General features: G+C 40.0%; 1 protein-coding gene across 2 annotated transcripts; it reads left to right on the top strand.

Moving 5' to 3' along the window:
• Positions 1–797: 797 nt before the first annotated feature.
• On the top strand, positions 798–18,311 carry dhrs11 (dehydrogenase/reductase 11). 2 transcript variants are annotated; one of them, XM_004076607.4, is made up of 7 exons: positions 798–1,264; positions 10,770–10,979; positions 11,649–11,743; positions 13,295–13,424; positions 13,543–13,635; positions 17,327–17,392; positions 17,482–18,311. In XM_004076607.4, the coding sequence occupies exons 1-7, from the start codon at positions 1,133–1,135 to the stop codon at positions 17,521–17,523; spliced, it is 768 nt and encodes a 255-aa protein (XP_004076655.1). In that variant the 5' UTR covers positions 798–1,132; the 3' UTR covers positions 17,524–18,311. The 2 variants fall into 2 exon arrangements, with proteins under 2 accessions (XP_004076655.1, XP_020564699.1); XM_020709040.2 differs by having other exon boundaries at positions 815–1,285.
• Positions 18,312–20,619: the final 2,308 nt, after the last annotated feature.

Consider the following 20,619-nt stretch of genomic DNA (forward strand, 5'->3'; position numbering starts at 1 on the left):
CCAGTTGCTATAAAAGCTTTGTAGAAAACTGAGCCTTGTGAAATATTTAATTTAATTTCCACTTAGTAAATTTTTTTGGAATAAAATAAAATTTGTCTTTGAAGCAAAGTTTTTGCTCTGCGGCACGTTGTACTATCATCTAGAAAACAATATGATCACCAAACAGTGAGTTTATGGTATAAGAAAAATATCCAGAATCTCAAACTAAACCAGGGCATTTCTTATAAAAAAATTTAATCCTAATTTTTGCTTTTTTGTGTATCACATACATTTGATTTGATTTATTGCCTTATGTCAAGCATCAACATAATAGACAATACAACAAGAAATCACACAAATACATCAAACTCATTTTAGAAATAAATTAATGCATTGATTAAAAAATTAAAAACATTCAACTTTATTTACAAAGCACTTTTCTTGTTACAGAACTCCTCAAAGTGCTTCACATAGATAAATAAACAAAAATAATAGTGAAAATACTTGTGGGGAAAAAACGGAACCTAAAAATTGGACAAAAAACATGCAGGGAAAAACTACTTAGAGAAGCAAAAATGATGAGTCTAAAGTTTTTTAAACCCACACAGTGGCTGAAGTTCTCACATCTTCATGAAGGCTGTTCCACAGATCATTCCACAGTACTGGAATGTTTTTATTTTACTTTATATGTTTGTTTATAACAAACAAAAATACGTTTTTTAGTGTGGTGGTTTAAAACCACCGTATATTTGTTTGTTGCCAGATTTTGCACATGCGTACTAGCTGTTGAGTTGGGCATTGAACAGGACGGTTGCTTTTGGTGTAATTTTAACTCTCGCCAGTAGATGGCGATGTAAAAACAGCGCGTAGCAATCAGGTCCCATGACTCAAAAGAAAGTGGGAGGTGAAGATTCACTCACTCCCGGACTCCTCATATTCCGGCCGCAGGAGCGCATGGATCGGTCTCATTCACGCCTGCCGACTCTAGTTATTTTGGATGCAGCGCAGACTGATACGGGAGGCAAGAGCTGCCTGATCCATCACTCTAAAGCCCGCACACAGCAGTGACAAGTTCACGCGTGACGGCTTCAATCGGGCCGTCAAGAGAGGTGCAGCGACAGTCAGCAGCTGTTGATTCGCGTCCCGGTGGGAGATGGAGCGGTGGAAAGGCAGAGTGGCCCTGGTGACCGGAGCCTCGGTGGGAATCGGAGCGGCTGTTGCCCGAGCGTTGGTCCAGCAGGGGATGAAGGTTGTCGGCTGTGCCAGGAATGTGGACAAAATAGAGGTGGGCTTATTGGTGGTGCAGGTAAATGTGTGTCAAAACATTAACACTAATCCTTTTTTATATTTTAAATAAGTGCAATACACTTTGGAAGCTAGCAGAGCGGCACTAGCTAACTAACGGTTACTTACTACAAGCTAACATTAGCTTTCCATTTCAAGCTAAAGCCCTTTAGTCCGAATGTAAAGACTGAGGAGTTATAACACTACTATCCACTTCTTAAATATGGATACGCTGCTGATTTATATTAATGCGGCATGATTAATCCGTCAAGTATACCATTGTGTGCAATACGTTACCTAAAAAATGTGTAATCTTTTTGGGTAAAACTCAAGAATATGATGGTTTGGAAGCTACAACCAGAACATCTTATTACAATCTCAAACTTCATTATTATTTTATCACTATTCTTAGTTGTATTATTATTTTACAAATGGTTTCATTTTCCAATAAATCCTATGTCTTGTTATATAAATGGCACTTCTTCTCAGTCTTTGGTAATTAAGGAGTCAGATTGCTCAGAGGTGACTGTATGGATGCTAAAGAGATGCTCCCATTGGAGTGAGAGCTCTACGCTAAAGTCACTCAGGTGTGTCTCTCAGGAGGTTTCTGGCCTCCCTCCAGTCACAGGTCTAACCGTATGCCATAAGGCACCACACCTTCTTTATCTCCTCAGCCAATTATTAAGCTTCACTTATGTGACCCTACAGATTCCAGAGCTCTGATGATGGTGGTGTCTTCTTGGCTATATTCCACCAGAAACATTACATTAGTATTGCTGTGCATATATATATATATATATATATATATATATATATATATATATATATATATATATATATATATATATATATATATATATATATATATATATATATATATATATATAAATTACATAAAAATGTAACGTCTTTTTAGAAAAAATCAAAGGGCATTGAAAGCTTCACCTCTCTTTCAAAAAGCACATGTCAGATAACTAAGATGACGAAAGGTTTGATCTATTGTCAGAGTGGTTTATTATTAGAGCAAGTTGAAACATTGCAGTTCAGAGGCAAATTTCTTAAAAACCCTCTCCGATCATCTTTTGATCTCTTGTAAAAGCGTTCCCAGTGATCTATTCATAATGATTATGCCGTTTTTAGCCAACGTTAATGAACCTGTGTCGTAGGACTTCAACGCCTGTGTCCAAGGATATGGTCACTGCAGAACGACAGTATTCATTAGAAACCCGCCTCTGAGCAGAGCCGTTGCAGAGGAGAGCAACCCCACCCCCCTTCCCCTCCCCATTGCTGAAAGCTCTCTGTTTGACCAGAGCTTGCGCCTTCCCTGCATATATGCTCTTTTTTATAAAGCCTTTTTTTTGCTTGCCAGTATAACATTTAAATAGAGAAAAACTCTGAAATGCACATTCAAGCTTAATTTTCTTAATATATGTCATCCATCATCATAAAACTACCATGAGAACATGTTAAAAACACTAAAACCACCATTTTCATGAGAATGGGTCTTTAAAGCATAATTGCAAGTAAATCTGGTGCTTTTGTTTGCACATAATGTATTTTATTTTGAAAGGAACTTTCAGTTGTTGCTGTAAAAAAATAATATAATAGAAATATAAAACTGTTCTAATTGGATACTTGTAATTATTCATAAGCTACATTTTATAAATCAATGGTTTTAATGGCCACAAACATGAATAAAGGGTATTTTTCAAATCATTGGAGTCGTCATACTCTATTATGAGCTGCCACCAGAGTGGGAGGAGGAGGTTATCAGTCAATCAAACCATTCTTTCACTTGACCTGGCATAAAACGCAAACTTCTTCTGTTCTCCGAATTTTCTTGAAGAGTTTTACAACCCTTTGTCCTTTATCAAAAAATCCGTTTGGAGGAATCCAAACAAAAAAGGAAGAAGCAAAGATTCCTGCTTGATGAAACTGAATTTCATGCAGTGTCTTGTCAGCTTCATTTTCTTGGTAACCCACCAAATGCTGCATGTCAGGCCTGCATCATATTCCCCTCACCTGGACGCACACACCATAACAGCATACAGTGAGTGTGAATTGCGTAATAGATAACCTTCTGTCAATAGTTAACCGCAGCAGCTTGTGTCAGCCCATCTGTGACTTCTGTAAAACCTAAAACAGGTTATAAAACATTCATACTCTACTTTAAACTGTTTTCTTTTCCAACAGACAATAGGCAGCTTTGAATGTGATGCTTCCTTTAGCTTACTAGAGAAAAATCAGACTCTAATGTGTGAAAAGTCTAATTCTGTCCACTATCTCTGGAGGGAAAAGGCAGTAAATGCAGGGACAAAGCCCCTACTGTGCTCCCTTTTCTTTGTAAACTAGATTTTTGGCCAAACTATACATGCTGCTTCTAACACGTGTGTCTCCAAGCTCTTGTTCTTCACTTTCCACCTGCTTTTTCTGAACCTACTTAAGGATCTACAACGTTAGTGCATTCTACCCTAAAACAACACAGAATAGTAAGAAATATGCTCAAACAGCCCAGCTTTCTGTGTACATAGAGTTCTGCCAAAGTGGTGCTTTGGAGGGATCTGGCAGCAGTGCTGTTTTGTTGTCAGTGAGAATACCGAGCAGGCTGTGGTGGAGCGGCGAGTTGGAGGGAAATGAGTGGTCACCATGGGCTCCAAGCAGGAATGGAGACGATGGGGCCAAGCAGCAGAAACCGCTCCTCTTTACAAACCACAGTAAAGCCTTTTAGTGTTGGTTTTGAAGTTATTTGTTTTGTTTTTTAACCCTTTTCTTCCATTACGTCTGGATATAAAGCACCAACCACAGGGTTACATGTTCTTTCTGATGTCATATGTGTTGTAGTTGTCAAATTCTCATCTTTAATACTTGCCGTGTCAGAAGAATGGTGATGTAGCTGCGCTGGTGCCCACATCTGTTAGATCAGAGATAGCTGAAGTTTTATTTCTCTGTCTTTGTATTATCTGCGGGTCAAAGGCGGCGTAGAGTAGATTACAGGGTGCTGTCACTCTGAGACGAGAGGCGGAGACCGATATGCCACTTTTTTAAAAACAAAGAAGTTTGATTAAAGGTCAAGTTTTGGATTTTGTGAAAAGCAGATTTCTTTACACTTTTTGCTCACTAAAAGACCAAATGTCAGTGGACTCCATGCAAACAGACTTCTGACTATCTGCCAACCTCACAGCTTTGAACTGAACTGCAGGCTTTTTTTTTGTCAGTTGCCTTTTAGCTCACCAAAGCATCTTCTATTCACACAACTTAATCTTGAATTAAGACTCAGAGCTGTTGGCAGGTGAGCCCGAAGATTCATTTCAGGCCTTGGCTGACCCGCCTGGGACCGACATAAAAGGGGACTCAGTCATGCTTAAGGATGTGAGGTGGCACAGTACGATGAAGCTCCAGCTTTGCAGACAGAGAGACCCTGTCCCCGTCTCCTCCTGTGCGTTCTGTCTGGACAGCCTGTTTGGAATCGTCACAGTGAACATATCTCACTTCTGATGGGATTTGAAGTGGGTCGGGTCAGTTTGGTTTGCTTCTTTTGTCTTGTGTTCTCTGCTTTTCATCTCTTTTTAGTGGTCTTTTTTTGAATTTGCATTTTTTTTTTTTTGGAAGCACAAAGGTAATATAAAATATCCATTTTCAGATGCCACTATTAATAATTGGAAACTCCCATAGCTGCTTAGGGAAACATCCTTATCCTTATTTTGTATTTTTAGTGTAAATTTCCTTTTGAGCTCATCATATTACCTCATGCCCTCTTCACTTCACTAGGGTTATCCATGCATAAAGCTTTTCCACTAACGACACATTTTCCACTGTAGCCATGCACAAAGACAACAAGATAGTACCAACTTTTAGTTCATTGTGTTTCCATGGACCCAGTCTCAAGGGAAGCTGCTTTTGCTCCGGCATGACTTATAAAAGACCGGATTCTGTGCAGAGGCTTAATTCTTTAAATAATCTCACACGGCGGTCAAAGACAGGACTGCTCTGGACAGCTCAGTGACCCTCGTCAACCATTCCACCTGCACCACTGCGGCGCTGTCCTCCCCGTTCTCCTCATATTTCAGATTTAATCTGGACCCACACGGTCAGTCCCTTTGCAGGCCTCTCAGGAGTTATGGTGGCACACTTCCTGCACCGGGTGCTCTGTGTCAAGCTCAGTGATGTGTGAGGCTTTGGATGCTCTGTGACAGCAGGTCTGCACTTGTGATTCGATGAATCGGTGTGATTGAAAAGACAAAAGAATAGGACTGGCTTTCTCCGACTGTTATGGAGATGTTTGCTGATAAGACACGAGTTTATCCAGTTTTGTAAAACAAGAACAAAGTCATACTGGTCCATTAGACCCAGTTACCTTTTCTCTTTGTTTCAGATGTAAACAAGGGAGCTAGAAATACTTTTTAGAAAGTGTGCAGCTGTTTTTACTGTGTAAATTGGGCTGTCCCTAGTTTTCTAGTCCTCAGGTGAAGCTTTGGGCTTAAATATTCAGTTTAGGTTTTATTTTTTGGAGCAAGAATGTGCTCTGACTTGTTCCTGGTATGATTTCAATCTTCAGTTAGAACCAACCACACATGCTCCTCTGGTCTGTGCCATCTTTACTATGGATTTACAAATATATACATTTATAATCAAGCTCGGTTTGTGGCGTCATTTCCTGAAACTTCCGTGTCATCGAGCGAGAATAGCTGTCGGCACGTGTTGTAATCTTATCTCTCCGAGGGGATTGGACTGTTTTAAAGAAGAACCATAAACCACCTCATTCAACCTTTAAACCTTTTAGGTGGAGTCTCTCCACCTGAGCAAAAGATCATTACAGAACCAGTCCAGCTACACAGAGCGCATTCACCTTTGACCTCTCTTTGTGTGTCACTCTCAGGCAGAGCTTAAGTGATAATAGTGATGAAAAGGACTCTGAGGGAAAGATAACGAACACACAGCATTGAATACTGCTTCTCTGTTCTCTTGGAGGATAAAAATAAACCTCAAAATCAAAATTGTTTTAATCATCCAGAGGTTTTTTGAGTTCTTTCTGTGTGTTTCTGTTTCACATAGACTTTGTTATTACCGAACAGTGAGTAATGAAGATGAGAATGTTTAAGGACAGGCACTCCTGTTGTGTGTGTCCCAGCCCAAGTGCTTAAGAAATAGGACAAAGAGAATTAAAGAGGAGATTTTCAATCACTCTTTGGTTTATCTCATGCATGATTGTTTATGTATTCATTTTTTTACCCAGCTAAGTTTTCTGAGAATAAAATGTCCAGAACAACATTCCCTTTCTTTATGGGAATACCTTGGCCAAACTCCTTGTCTTTAAAGTCCCACACCAATCGTTTTCAAAGCGTTCCCATTTTACAAATGTGCAGCTTTAGCCAAAATCAATAACCCTGTGTTGTTTTCTAGGACACAGCTTGTGCAGAGTGGCAGGAGTTCATTTAGAAAATTAGAAAAACCTTTGAGTTGTGGGCGAGTCTGTTGGCACACGACCCATCATCCCTGTGTTTACACGCTCTCCTGCTAGCTTACAGCCCCTCACAACCCCAAGCTAACATTAACTGTGCAACAAAAATGGCGTGTAGTATTGAAAATCCAGCCGTACCGTTTCGGGCCAAATACCAGCTGGGACGAGAAAACAAAGACATACATGATAGATGTAGTCGTCTACAAGTGGATGCATCAGAATAGAGCAGAGCAGGGAGCTTGTGGCCTGCTGATTGTAGTTTCTACATCACAGCTACAAGCTTTTTCAAACAGCCTTTTTTTGTCAGCTCCTGAGTTACTTTACTTTTTAAATATTCTTCATCATGAGAAAAAAGCCACAAAATACACGATAAAAACACAAAAAACAATTTCCATTGGATTTCATTGGATTAATGCTCTGTGGTCTCTTCTTTTAACTCCCTGGTCAGTCCTAGTTCCCTGGTTTATCCCCAGTGAGAAGGTAAATTATTGATAAGCACAGCCTGGGATAATGATATTTGGTCTTTGAACTAATTTCCAACTGCAGGATTTTCCACCCATGAACAGAATTATCTGCACACTTCATCGTGCCGTTTTTTTTCTCCTGTCCTTGCAGTTCTGCAACCCGTAGACTTAAAGAGCTCCTGTAAAAAAAACATTTTTTTTCTGTCGCAGTTAGCTGCATGTTTTTTTTTTTCACTTTTCTTTTCTTTCAAGTTTGGCTGCTCAAGCCATCTCTGTAGGTGTGTCAAGCATAAGGGGCAATAATGATCAGAGCAGAGCAGCCAGTGCCAGAACACACCCACATGCACAAACACAGAGGGATTCACAGCCGGACACTTCCTGCAGTTTGGACCAAAATCACAGCCTTTATTGCTCTGCTGCTCCCTTGTCAACCTCAGTAACTCCATTTATTCTTCTCTGAACAAAGAGACAAACTCATTTATCTCTCTCTTTATGCTAACAGCCCTTTTTCTAAAAAAACAAACAAAAAAAGCCCAAAAAAGCCCCAAATCCTTTCTGCAGTCTTCACAGAAGGGATTCAGTCTGGAAGAAAAGCTTCAGTCTAATTGGAATTCCAGTGTTTAACTTTTAAAGCAGCTGAACTGATCAGCAGACAGTCAATATCAAACCACACATACTGGACTTCAGGGAGTGGCACAATCTTTGCTGAATTATGTCTCTTCACTTTTTCACAATGGATAAACTGAATACAATAGTTTAGAGAAGATGGACTGGTTTTGTGAGAAACATTTCCTCCTTTCATCCAACCCAATAAAGTTGGGACAGGGGCAGCAAATAACTGAAAAAACAAGAAATATTCAGCTGGAAAAACATATAGCAAAAAATGCGTTTAAGTTTGTCCCATAATTAGCTACAAAAGAATAAGATGAGCAAAACTTCAGTGAAATAGTCTACAAAAAACAAGAATTCTTTAAAACATAATGTTCCTTAACTTCAGAATGTAAAGAGGGTTTTCAAATATTATCAACTCATTCAGAGAAAGTGAAGAAATCTCTGTGTGCACTGTCTTATGGGATGGCTGAACTAACCTTTTATAGCTACATACACGCTGGGTGAGGCTTGTTCATGAAGATGCTTAACAGGCATCCTTGAACGCGCTTTTCGCATAGTCTTCACACTGGACTGTCGATACTTGACACTAGCGCATGTATTTATAGTTGGAAGTGGTGTGAAATGTCGAAAGCAGTGCAAATCTTGTGAATCTTGCTTTAGGCTTTTTCTTTCACAGCTCCATTCCAATACATGAAAGACTAGTCAAACAACAAAATCCTCTGATTCTAACGCGAAGAGCCGTGATGCAACATTTAATTTTAGTAATCTGTCGGCCTACACAATAAGTTGCAAATTTATCGTTAGCGCAAAATCAAGCTGTGTAAAAGGCAAAAGACAGCGGAAATTGCAATAAATCCTTTATGCTTTTGACCAATCAGATGGACGCCTTCACGTTGTTGACCAATCAGATGCAGCCCTTTAATGTTAGATGTTCGCCTCCTATGTAGACGAGGGTCATTTGGAGTATAATTTAAGTTATGTTGACTTTTTTTAAATTAAACTGATGCTGTGAAATGGAAATAATGTTTTTGGTTGTTATGCTATCTGTTCATGTATCGCAAGTTATATTGTCATCACAATATTGATCACTAATATCGCAAATCGCGCATTTTCCTCATATCGTGCAGCTCTGCTAATGTGTTTGATATTGGTGGAAAGCTGCTAGAATCAGTTAACTTACGCCGATGGCCCTTTACTGCATTTCAGCGCAAGGCTGCAATTTTCCGCTTCAGAATCTCTTGGAATTATGTTGATTGCGTTGTTGAAGAGTTGCGGTTGTAAGAAAGTCAACACTGGAGCTAAAGCTCCGTTGTAAAAGGGTTAAGAATGCAGGAAGGAAGCCATACATTAGCATGTTTTGTCCTGTGGGCCAAGAGTTTTGTCAGTGGTGTAAAAGGGTTCAAATGCCACTTTCAAGCTGTAATTCTGAAAAAAACACTCAAAATTTTCTAAACGATCTAAAATAAATCCGCTCCAAAGGTTTGAGTGCATTTGCCTTTGAAGGACAGTGTAACTGTTTTCTATAAACCGAAAGCACGTAACTTGTACATGTTTATGTAAATACGTATGTTGTTGTTTTACACTCGTGTGTCATATCAGGGAGTCTCCTCTCACGCGGTTTTATCCCTCCATCTGCCTCCTCAACATGTGACACCTAGCTATTATGTGCTGGACTTTTCACAGCGTTCGCCTGGAGCCCTCACTGATATGGGTGACTCCGCCCTTTATTCTGTTGAAGCCTGTGCATTCACAACCAGAACACACTTTTCCAGCCCCCAGAACAGCTTCCAGATACCTGCCACTCCTTCAGTAACCAGAATCTTCCTCCTCTTTCTCATCAGGTTTCAGTTACCCAAGACATTCATTGAACTTCAGTACGTGGAATCGTCTTCATTGCATACTTTTAGAGCTTTCCCTGGCTTCTTCTTCCCAGTATTCACATTCTCAGCACTTACAACAGCCTGAATACTGACTCCATATTCTTTTTTTTATGTTATTCCGTTAAATAGTAGTTTATCACTAAAAAAAACATTGCCCTTTGAGTTTAGTGGAATGACTGAGCTAATGTTGGCAGGTAGATGTAGTCTAAAATATCCTTAAAAAGACTTTTAACGTCTATTAAAAGTGAAATAAACCTCTGCACTCAGGTAATGATGTTGAATTCCTCTAAAAGAACGTCATTTATCTAAAATGGTTGGTCTACATGTCCCTGTGTGATGCCACAGATGCTCTCATCAGCAGAATGTTATGTCCTTCATCTCTGCGGGTTGCTGGGCCCACCTAGCGCTCACACCGCCTCCTGTCTGACAGTACGAGCCATCAGGTGACTCGGGCCGCTATGCGGATCAGTGCTGCGGCTCACGTGGGCAGCCAGCTGTCGAGGTCGGACTCTATCCTTTCCCACCTATCCCAGCATCAGCACCATTGACTCTGCAGCCTTACTCCTGCTGTGCTTTTTAGAATTCATAGTAGAATGGTCTTTTTGTGTGTGTGTGGGGGGATGATTGCAGAAAGGTTTTACTTCCGGAACTGGTTTCTGCGGCACTGGCAGTGATAGGTTACCGCCAGGCCTCAGCTGATGTGACGTGGGTTTATGACTGCATGTTCTGGGTTTTCTAATTCATGGAAAGGGTGGGAAGTTTAATGATGGTGCCGAAAAGTTAATCATTTCTAGCTACTGTGCTGCTTTGTCACAGGCCTTTTGATTAACTCTAGGCCACCTTAACAGGCCTCATAGCACAAACTGATTACTGTATTTTTCAGACTACAAGTAGTTGAAAAATACAGAAGTATTAGTCACAGCAGCAAAACAATGCAGAATAAAGAAGAACAATTCCTACAGAAGTCGCACTTTTGGGAGAAATGTATTCAACAAAATACAGGAAAAAGAATATGACAAAAAAAGAACAAAAATGCAACTTAAACACCAAAATATACGGTATATTAATTGTGCTTTCATTTCTGTTTTTCAGAAGCTGTCAGCAGAGTGTCAGAGCGCGGGCTACAGTGGCACATTGATCCCCTACAAGTGTGACCTTTCCAACGAGGAGGAGATCCTGTCCATGTTCTCAGCAATCAAGACGCTGCACAAGGGCGTGGACGTGTGCATAAATAACGCTGGGCTGGCGCACAACGAACCCCTGCTCAGCGGGAAGACAGAGGGCTGGAGGAACATGATTGATGTGGGTCAACCAAACATGCAAACTTAGTGTGACGTTGATCTTGTGGCAGCTGAGTCACATAAATAGAAGTCCTGTGTTTGTAAAGTTTGTATCAGTCAAAAAAGAAGCCTGTTTTTGAATAGTATGGATGCACGGGCTCTGCAGGCTCCACACATTCTGACCCCCTCCCTCCTGAGGAGAAGCTGCAGCAGAGGCCAGCTAATGAAAGCCAGCACTATTTCTCTCGTTGAGACATTTTGATTCATTGAGCTCTTGACTCAGACCCCTGCCAGCCTCTGTCTCCAAGGTCCAGCATTTGTAACACTGGCTCATCTGTTGTCATGGCAGCCTGCAGGAATATGTCCAGCCGCGTATTTTTAGACGGCGTTTAATCTGTATGCTGACCTTGTTTGATCACCTCCCTCTATCTTACCATGGTGGCGTTAACCTGCTGTCTGTCTGTCAGCGTCAGCTGGAGAAGCTTAGAGGCAGAAGCTGGATGGGAGCAGCGGGTTTACGTGTTCTGACACCATGGCCCAGTTAACATCAGTCAGCTGAACCCTGACTTTTGCAAATCAAGCTCTCAGCTTTTATTATTTACTGTCCTCTTAGTTTAGATTGGCGAGCAGAACCTTTTAGAGGCTGAAAAGTCAAAGATCAGTGAAAGGACATTGTTCTCGTGTCTTCCAGGTAAATGTCTTAGCCTTGTGTATCTGCACCCGTGAGGCCTACAAGTCAATGAAGGAGAGGAATGTTGACGACGGCCACATCATTAACGTTAACAGGTAAGTCGTTCTAGCAGAGACCCTAAAAGTATCGTGGAACAATAAGATGTGCCAAAGCTTTTTTTTTTTCAATATTTAAATGTAAATAAAATGTTAAAGTTGCTTTGACATCTAAATGTATTTCCAGCTAGGGTTTTTGCTTTTAAGTTGGTCATGTTGTTGTGATTTTGGGCTATACAAATAAAATTGAATTGAAATTGAATTTTAGAGCCAAAGTGGTTTAATGCATATTTGCATCAAAGGCGTCAAGCGGTTAGGCCAAACCAGGTTTAGATGTAAAACATTGCCTTTTTTGAAAGCCACATTTTTACTATCTTAACAAAAACGATTCCAGAAAGACAGAGGAAGCATGTTCCCATTGTTAGAGCTTCCATAAAGTGTTTCCCAACCTGGTCCTGAAAGTTCACTATTCTACCTGATTCCAATACTACTCTGCTCAAGCACACCTGGGCTATAGGGCGAAGCCTGAATTCCATAACCCCTAACTACTAAAAAACGATCTAGTGTGGGACTATGTAGTGTCCTGGATAAAAGCAATTCGTCACTATCCTCACTACATTTTTCCACCGATTTCCTGAAGTAAAAATCTAATAAATATGAACATTTTACAGAGACTATTAATGAATCCAGTGTGTTCTGATGATGACAATTTGGATGGCTTATAAAAAGAAAAAATGAAATACTTTTTTTCAAACAAAAATTGTTCTAACACAATCCATTGTGGTCTATATTTGCCGATCTAGTGAGCATTGTTGCACGCTGGTTTTTCGCAGAAACTTGTGGGAAGTTTCTAGGGCACTCGATTATGGAATTGTAGATTCAGACAGCACTACAAAATGGCAAACGCACAATAGAGTGGGCTATGAAGTGTGTAGGGAAGACATTTCGGACACAACCGCGGTCTATCTCAACATTAACCTTAACAGTGACGGTCATTAAAGCTGTGCCTTAAAGAACAAGGTTGGGAAACACTGGTGTTGAGTGAGTTTCTGCTAATCATCACCTAAGAGTAGCTAAGCATCAGTTAGCTGCTCTGGAGCCTAAAGACAAATTCATCAGCGTTAAACAGAAGTATCTTTAAATCCCAGCGCTTTATCATAAAAAGCTCTACTCATGGTGTTTTAAGACTTGAAGGTAAAAGAGTGTGATTGTTCCTATTTGTTTTGTACTTCCTTAACTGATTGTGTGCTAACTGGATCTATTATTTTCAATTTTTTTAAAATTGAATAGCAACTTTTGCATGTGGCTATTTATGTTTTATTTTTTAAAACAAAAGCAATAATCCTTTTTTTCCCATATTAAACATTGCTACACTGCATTCAGCTGTTTATTTTTTGAACACACAATATGAATAGCAATGGAAACGCAGTTTAAGTAGGTAGTGTTTGACGTAAATGTCTTCTTTTTTCTGGAAAGTACAAATAAAAACAGATAAACAGCTGCCTTTTATAGGAAGGCACTTAGAAACGGGATAGTTGGATAATGTCTTGTTTAATAAGTCAATCTGAAGGCTTGTTCCTTTTTTTTTTTTTCTGTCCTCACCTGCTACAGTATGGGGGGGCACCGAGTTGTGGCGAGTGCTGACGAGCATTTCTACTGTGCCACCAAATACGCTGTGACCGCTCTGACCGAAGGAATACGACAAGAACTCCGAGAAGCAAACACTCACGTCAGAGCAACAGTGAGTGAGCTGCCTCTGTGAGAACGCCCTGTCTGCTGTCGGAACCTTTTCACTGTGAGAGCTGCAGGAGCCCAAGAAAAAAGGAGAAGTAGAAATCTAACCATCTCTTTCCCTGCAGTGTATTTCTCCTGGAGTAGTAGAGACTGAGTTCGCCTTCCGGCATCACAACAGCGATCCAGAGAAAGCAGCTGGAGTCTACGAGAGCATGAAAGTAAGGGACTTCACCTCATTTATAACCAATTTATATCCGCCTCTTCAGCTGCTTTCACACCCCCACTGAAGGCTCATCCCCGGCTCATCTTTGTTCCGCCTCTGCCTTCCCGATGTTGGCTCACACTGCACCCATAGATGCCGACTATTCCCACCCTTGTGAAAGTGCTGGGAAAAAGTCCAAGCAATTGTTTTTAACCAAACCATTCAAATGTTATCATCTGTAACGCGTTCAGCGCTAAGAACAAAGTTAGCAATACTTTCAGACAAGAACTACGAACAATCTACTGAGGATAAAAAGAACAACTTTTCAAAAGCGTTTTGTGTTTGTGCTGATTTTTAAAATATTTTTATTATATATTAATAAAGACTGTGAGGCTCATCTGAATGCACCACATTTAGCCCCGCCCTCTCAATCAGACCGGTTTGCAGTGGGCGTCACTGAGTCATCAGGAGCGCATGTCCTGGTTCCTCTGTCTGGTTTCTTTATAGAAGGATCAGTTGGGAGTTTTCCTATGTTGCTAATTAGGAACTATGTGCTCATTTAAGAGCATTTACTTAGAGGCAAACACTTCTGCTTCTCATGAACCGAATCTCCACAGAGAGTTTTGGGACAAACTTCAACAAAAACATGGGTGAATAACATTTCTACTTCTTTTTTAACACTAGTTAGATGCAGCAAAGTGCTGGATGCTTTCAATGCAAACAATGTAAACCCCAAAGATGTGGTAAGGAATCTGTCAAGACGCATATTTATAAAGACTGTTCACAAAGTATTAATTTGTGCACAACTTTGCAGAAAAAAATGAACACAACATTTAGTTTTAAGTATAACATCTCTGTTGTGAATGTGATTTGTCTTTGTTTTGAATAGGACATTTTTCCTGTTAACTCACTTTCAAAAATAGGTCCCGGGGTCACAGGCATATATACACATGGAGTTAGGCACATAGATCGTTCTAAAAGTGTGTTTAGATTTATTTATTAAACTAAACAGAAGCTTTTAGAATGGTATTGATCCTATAACGGGGAAATTATCTTGATACCATAATGGAAATTGAAAATGAAAATTCAATAAAACAGATAAGAATACAGCGATCTCCGGCCACACAATGCACCAACTTAGAGTTTCTGACCCAGACGTGGTGGAAAACAGCCCAAAAAGCAGTAGCAGACATGCCACTATACCTATTAGATATATATACAAAAAAAGGTGCATGTTTATTAAAATTAGATGATATTAAGAGGATACCAAAACAAAAACAGCTAAACTAACTCGCTGCATAAAAAAAGTGTCAGTACGATCAGAAAATACCCAGGTTTTTTTGGGGTTTGTTGAACATTTTCTTTCTATTTAATTATCCCTGTGGTCACCTGCCAGTTCGCTTACTTTAGGTCAGAGTCAGCTTTCTTTTTTTAATATTTTTTTTATTGTCCATCCGTTTTCTTCCGGGGTCATGGTGCTGCCTGTCCCGGCTACAGTAGGGCGAAAGTGGGTGCACCTGGAAAGGGCTAGAGCGAGCGTGTGTGCCCCGCCTGTACTGGGAATCAACTGGCTGGCAAAATGGGGAACCCCATCCAGCTTCACTGCCCCTGCCCCCCACCACATGCCGCCGTTGTCCCGCGGGCAGACGGGAAACCAGTGGCAGCAGGGAAGCAGGGATCCCTCTGGTGCCTGCTCTGGTTTTTCCTATTTTGTGTCATCATTCTCTGAATACCATCTATTTACACCTAATAATAGGGATGTCTGCTGCTCCACTCCAGTGCATTGTTTATTCGATCAGCTGTTCTGGCAATAAAAAATGCGGCAGGACTAGGTTGTTATCATCTGTTTTTTGTTGTTTTTTCAACAGAGCTATGGTTTGAAGATAATTTTTCTTCCATGGGATCAATAACGTTCTAAAAAGTCCTGTTTTAGTTAAATAAATGAGGCTCAAAGTGCATGCTCACTCTGTTGAATCGATGTATCGGGACTATATCGCTGTGACCCCGTGACGTATTTTTGACAGTAAGTTAGCATGGGAAATTTTTGTATTCAAGACTTGCAAAAGTCGTATTCAAAACAAAGAAACACCGTAATTAACATGTCAGATGTAAAACTCAACGTGGTATTCATATTTTTTTTAATTGTGCACAAAGTATTAATGAATGCACAATTTTCTTTTTATGCATACATTTCTTATAGACAGTTATCTTACCCTATACCCAATTCACACAAAAGCAGCGCAAAGCAGCAGCCTTAATCAATCCCACAATTTAGGCCGGAGACGTCACAAACGCAGAATCTTACTAGCAACTCACAGCTGCAGAACCAAAGGAAACAGGTTCCTAGTGTCAGAATAAACCTTCACTACAAAATAAGGTTTTTTTTTAAGAGGACAGTGATGTAAACGTTGCACATCACACCAGGAACTTTTTGAAATGTTGCACCATGGGCCATGGGAAGTAAATTCTAAAGGTGAACAACTGGAACATAAACATAAAATAAACATAAAATCCTCATCTTTTAATATCCACAAAAATAAAGATAAAAATCTAGAGAGCAGGTTGACGGATGCCTTTTTCAATCGCAACTCTAATGCATTTAATAGGAATTTCCATTTTTGAAAAGACGCCTGTCAACACATCCTGCTGCCGCAGCATTTCTTTTCTGTGTTAATTTGATGAGTTGGTGATATGACAGCAGGTGAGCTGACCGGAGGAGCCAAAAACAAGAACCTCAGCAGGTCGTGAGTGTATAGTCAATAATGCTGAGTCATAAAGAACTGCTGATAAAATCTGAGACCCAGGTTTGGACCACGCCATAACCATGGATTCTTTCATTTAATTCAAAGCAGGAAGAACCAAATGTTGCAGCTCCTCAGATACCCACCCGAGGCTTTTGTCAGAGTGGAACAATTTCCCATTTGCTGAATTTACACCAAAAATAAACATCTGTGCGGTCTGGTGTCAGAAACTTTCAAATCTATTGGTTGTGTCTTATTTATAGAAAGTACAGAGCAGGCTTCAAATAAATTCTTATTATATTAGAGCTTAAATTTAGTTTAGAGCCATAGTTTATAGATTGGCAGATGGTTGAACCCGTCAAAGTTTTGAGTTTTACTTTGTGCCGCCTCATTTCTGCGATCAGTACATCAATAAGTTGATCAGAGTAAACAGTGATCATTCCATTTGTCCCACTTCAGGCTTCATTTTAACCAATTAGAATCCAATAGGTGGTGTTAGAAATATTGTCCGGTATTTATATAAAGCAGAGGTTTGAATGGAATGGCTGCGTGTGCTCCACCACAGGAAAGACAGGAAGTCTTGTGTCAAACACACAGAGACTGACGTTTGTGAGTCCTTTAGGTTTAGTTTGACAAAAAAAAGCATTTGTTGGCTTTAACATGAACGCCTGTTAAAGTGTGTCATTTTGCAAAAAGGTCTACTGTAGTTGTACACAATATGAATAGAAATACATAGAAATCTGGTTTAGGACTTGAAAAGACGAGTATCTTGTGACCACAGCAGCATCATCCATGCATCTTTGTTCATGTCTGTCGCTGCTCTGTGAGCACCTCTAGAGGCGTATCACAGACATTTCACACAGCACAGTGAGGCGGAGCAGAGACGCCACACAGGCAGAATGAAGTGGAGGTGTGGAAGTAGCTTTTTAGAGCTGCTGCAACAAGAACCTTTTGTTCATGTTTCAGTGTTTAAAAGCAGAGGACATCGCGAGTGCGGTCATATTTGTCCTCAGTGCGCCTTCCCATGTTCAGGTATGTTTTCCTTCATCTCTGTAGGTGTGCAGCATGAGCTGAAAGATTGCTTTTATTATTTGCTCATTGTTTCCCCCTCTTGTCTACAGATCGGAGACGTGCAGATGAGGCCGGTAGAGCAAGTATCATAGCAGTGACTATGAAGCCGACGGACAGCAGCCGCGGTGACTTCTTGGTGACCTCTGCTGGACGTGCGAGCTCGGAGGAAGGGGGGTTTGACACAAATCAACCACAGTTGGTTCTGCAGGGGCGCGACCGCGTGCAGCTGAAGCCTTAAAGCGGCCGTTCAAGGGAAAGCGAGCCCTGGACTCTCTAAATCACTACTGAAATACTACTGAAAGCAGCAGCCCCCTCTAGCACTGGGCCCAGTGCTGAGCTGAGCCACTCTGACGTAGGAACAAACAGGGAGAGCTGCTGCTGTGCTGCATCATCCTCTGCACAGCCGTCGCCTCAGAGGGAAAAGATGTCAATGATTGCACATTATGTTTTGTTTTTGTAGGTCATACAACATATCTTTTTGAATTGTAATTAAAAGAATAATTCCTGTTTATAAGAACTCTTCTTTTTTTATGACATATTTTGAATTTGACCAACACAGTTTTGGTTTCTTATGGACTAATGTCAGTCGATATTGTCATACCCATTGTGAGTAACCATAGCAACCTTGTCTTTCCATTCACTACATAATTTCACAAACACAGTCATCCCTTGAATTTTTGTTCGATTAGGAGTAAAGCACAGGTTTCTCCTATCAACCTTTTAGCCCCATGTAATATTAGCTTTCTGCACTTTGAATTCATTTGTGAGGTGAAGGAAAAACTGCGGGTGAGGAGACTAACTGCACATGTTTACTCTGAAACATAAGCCCTGTTTAAAATGTTCTCATTTAATAAATAAATAGTTTCCCAGACGCTTCAAATCCTTGTGTTTCCTTCACCAATGAGCTCACAAACGGAATTTTCTGAAATTTTTATGATTTTGCATTTGACTGTTAGTTATCAGCAGTGGCCTGATGCATTAGACCTAATAGATGAGTCAGCAATAATGGATTAGCAGTTGTTAGATTAAAGTGTTCAATGCTAAAGTTCAGCCTGGTGATTAAAAACTTTACTAGGGGTTTGACCCAATCCTACTCTATATTAAGCTGCTGATGTCACCAATAGATGGCGCTATTGGAAAAGTCAACAAAATAGATGAAACTGTGAAGGTCTGGAACATGTGCACAACTATTTGACACATTCGCAATTGAAATCGGGTCCGAAGGCATCCCGATTGTGATTATTTTTGCTCTTGCTACAGTCTAAGTCATGGTGCCATTTGAAGGTTTCTCCCAAATCATCCCAAGCAGTTTTAATGTTGACAGATGGCAGCCCTATAATTATATATTTCAAAACTATTTCAATCATTTTCACCATTTGATTCTCCACTGTGAAATCCATTTTTCTGCAACTCACAGGGAGATTTAGTGAACAAAACCATGTGACCACTAGAGAGCAGCATGCCAGAAATAATACAATAATGTTTAGAACAATAATGTTTAAAAAGAAGACCGCCAGATATAAAAAAAAAGGTGCCAACAATACACAGGAACTGTCACAGAAGGTCAATTCTTTAATATAGCGCCGCCTTTTGCCCTACCACTATAAAACTTCAAAGGTTATCTAAGAACAGTGTTAAGACGACCCATCACCATATTAAAGTCTTGCGATGTTACCACAAATAGGTGAGAAAAAAAGTTAAATGAAAAATATTTTCACTTTAAGACATCAGGAGATACCCTCCGAGTGTCAAAATACAAAAACGTCATCATACCTCCCCACAGATGACTTTATGGCAGAGGTAACCCTCGTGCTATCTTAGATGACCCCACCCTCACATTGACGTGTTCTCCCTACCATGACAAAGGTGGATAAAGGTGGAAAGATTTCATGTAATCCACGGACACCCGTGAACATCACAAATCATTGAAGAAAAAATTCAAGCCACTGTCTAGTGGGTCTAGATGACCCAACTCCCGACGTTAAACTGCCTAGGATAGCACAAGGGGTATATGTGTTCCCCGTAGAGTGGACTTCCAACTGGGTAAAGATCGCTTAAAGTCTAAGGAATATGGAACCAAAAAGAATGTTTTACAAAATTACAATCTGGCAGAAAATTCCATCTTGGCAAAGTTGTTAGAGTCAATTCCAAATTCCTAGATGGTACCTCACTGCTAAACTGCAAACACTTGATATAAGCTTGAGCTATATCATCCTGTCTCAGCACCATCCAATTTTTTCTAATTGAGCAGACCAATAACCTTTTATTAAACTTGTTTCAATTTGGGGAGGCTAGACCTTGCCTCCCTCAGCAAAAAGTAGTACACTTGAAGTTTTTCTAAGTATAATTGAGTATAACAAGTCTACAATAGTCCATGTACATGTAGGGAGTACACTAACTTCAGACTAAATTGGAACATTTTAGGTTTATAATATGTAGAGAGTACCAGTAAATAAAAAGTAAACTTCAGGTATACTGCCTCACTTTTAGTTAGAAATAAGTATAATTGAAATATACTTAATTATACTACTTTTTGCTGAGGGGTTTTCGAAAGCTTGCGGAATATTGGGTCCATTGGGTTTGTGTTGCTCCATACAGGGTAGAAGGCTAATTTAGTAAATGTAGCTTCACTGAATTTAAATGAACAACAACAAATAAACAAAGGAAGTGACAATTCAATTGCAATAAGGGCGGGTTAGGGTTAAAATTCGTGCAGGCACTGAAGCAATGATTTTTTTGGCTGCAATGATTACGTGTGGCCAACATGAATTTCCATCAGTTTCTGTGCCTGGTTGCACATAAATACGTGTGAATAACATTATCCTACAATAAGATAAATAAAAAAAAGTCTGTTTACTACAGATGTCACAATTCTATGGAGAAAAGAAAACTAAATGAAGATATTGCAGTTTCACCTGTTCAGTAATTAATGTGCAACTTGCTGAAGGCTTTATTGTGCAAACCTGTATCAATTTAAGAACAGCCAGCATCCTGGCATTAAGCCAGCAATTGTTGTGCGTTCTTAAATTGACCGAACTTAGATTTCAACCCATCTAAGTTTGAACATTAACTCACAGACTAACAAGTGGGACACATTTATAAAACCCGTTCTCCAAAGGAAGCAAAACACAGATTTATTGAAGAACTTGATGCAGAAAAAGTGGATGGGCATCAGGTATTAGGAAATG

Source organism: Oryzias latipes, chromosome 14, assembly GCF_002234675.1.
Source record: "Oryzias latipes chromosome 14, ASM223467v1".
In the NCBI taxonomy this organism is placed as follows: domain Eukaryota; kingdom Metazoa; phylum Chordata; class Actinopteri; order Beloniformes; family Adrianichthyidae; genus Oryzias; species Oryzias latipes.

What these genes read in the sequence shown, in the direction of transcription:
- dhrs11 (XM_020709040.2), top strand. Translation starts at nt 1,133, where the DNA reads ATGGAGCGGTGGAAAGGCAGAGTGGCCCTGGTGACCGGAGCCTCGGTG. An exon ending in ACACTCACGTCAGAGCAACA is followed by an intron (nt 13,425 to 13,542) that starts GTGAGTGAGCTG and finishes CTTTCCCTGCAG; the next exon opens with TGTATTTCTCCTGGAGTAGT. An exon ending in GTGCGCCTTCCCATGTTCAG is followed by an intron (nt 17,393 to 17,481) that starts GTATGTTTTCCT and finishes TCTTGTCTACAG; the next exon opens with ATCGGAGACGTGCAGATGAG.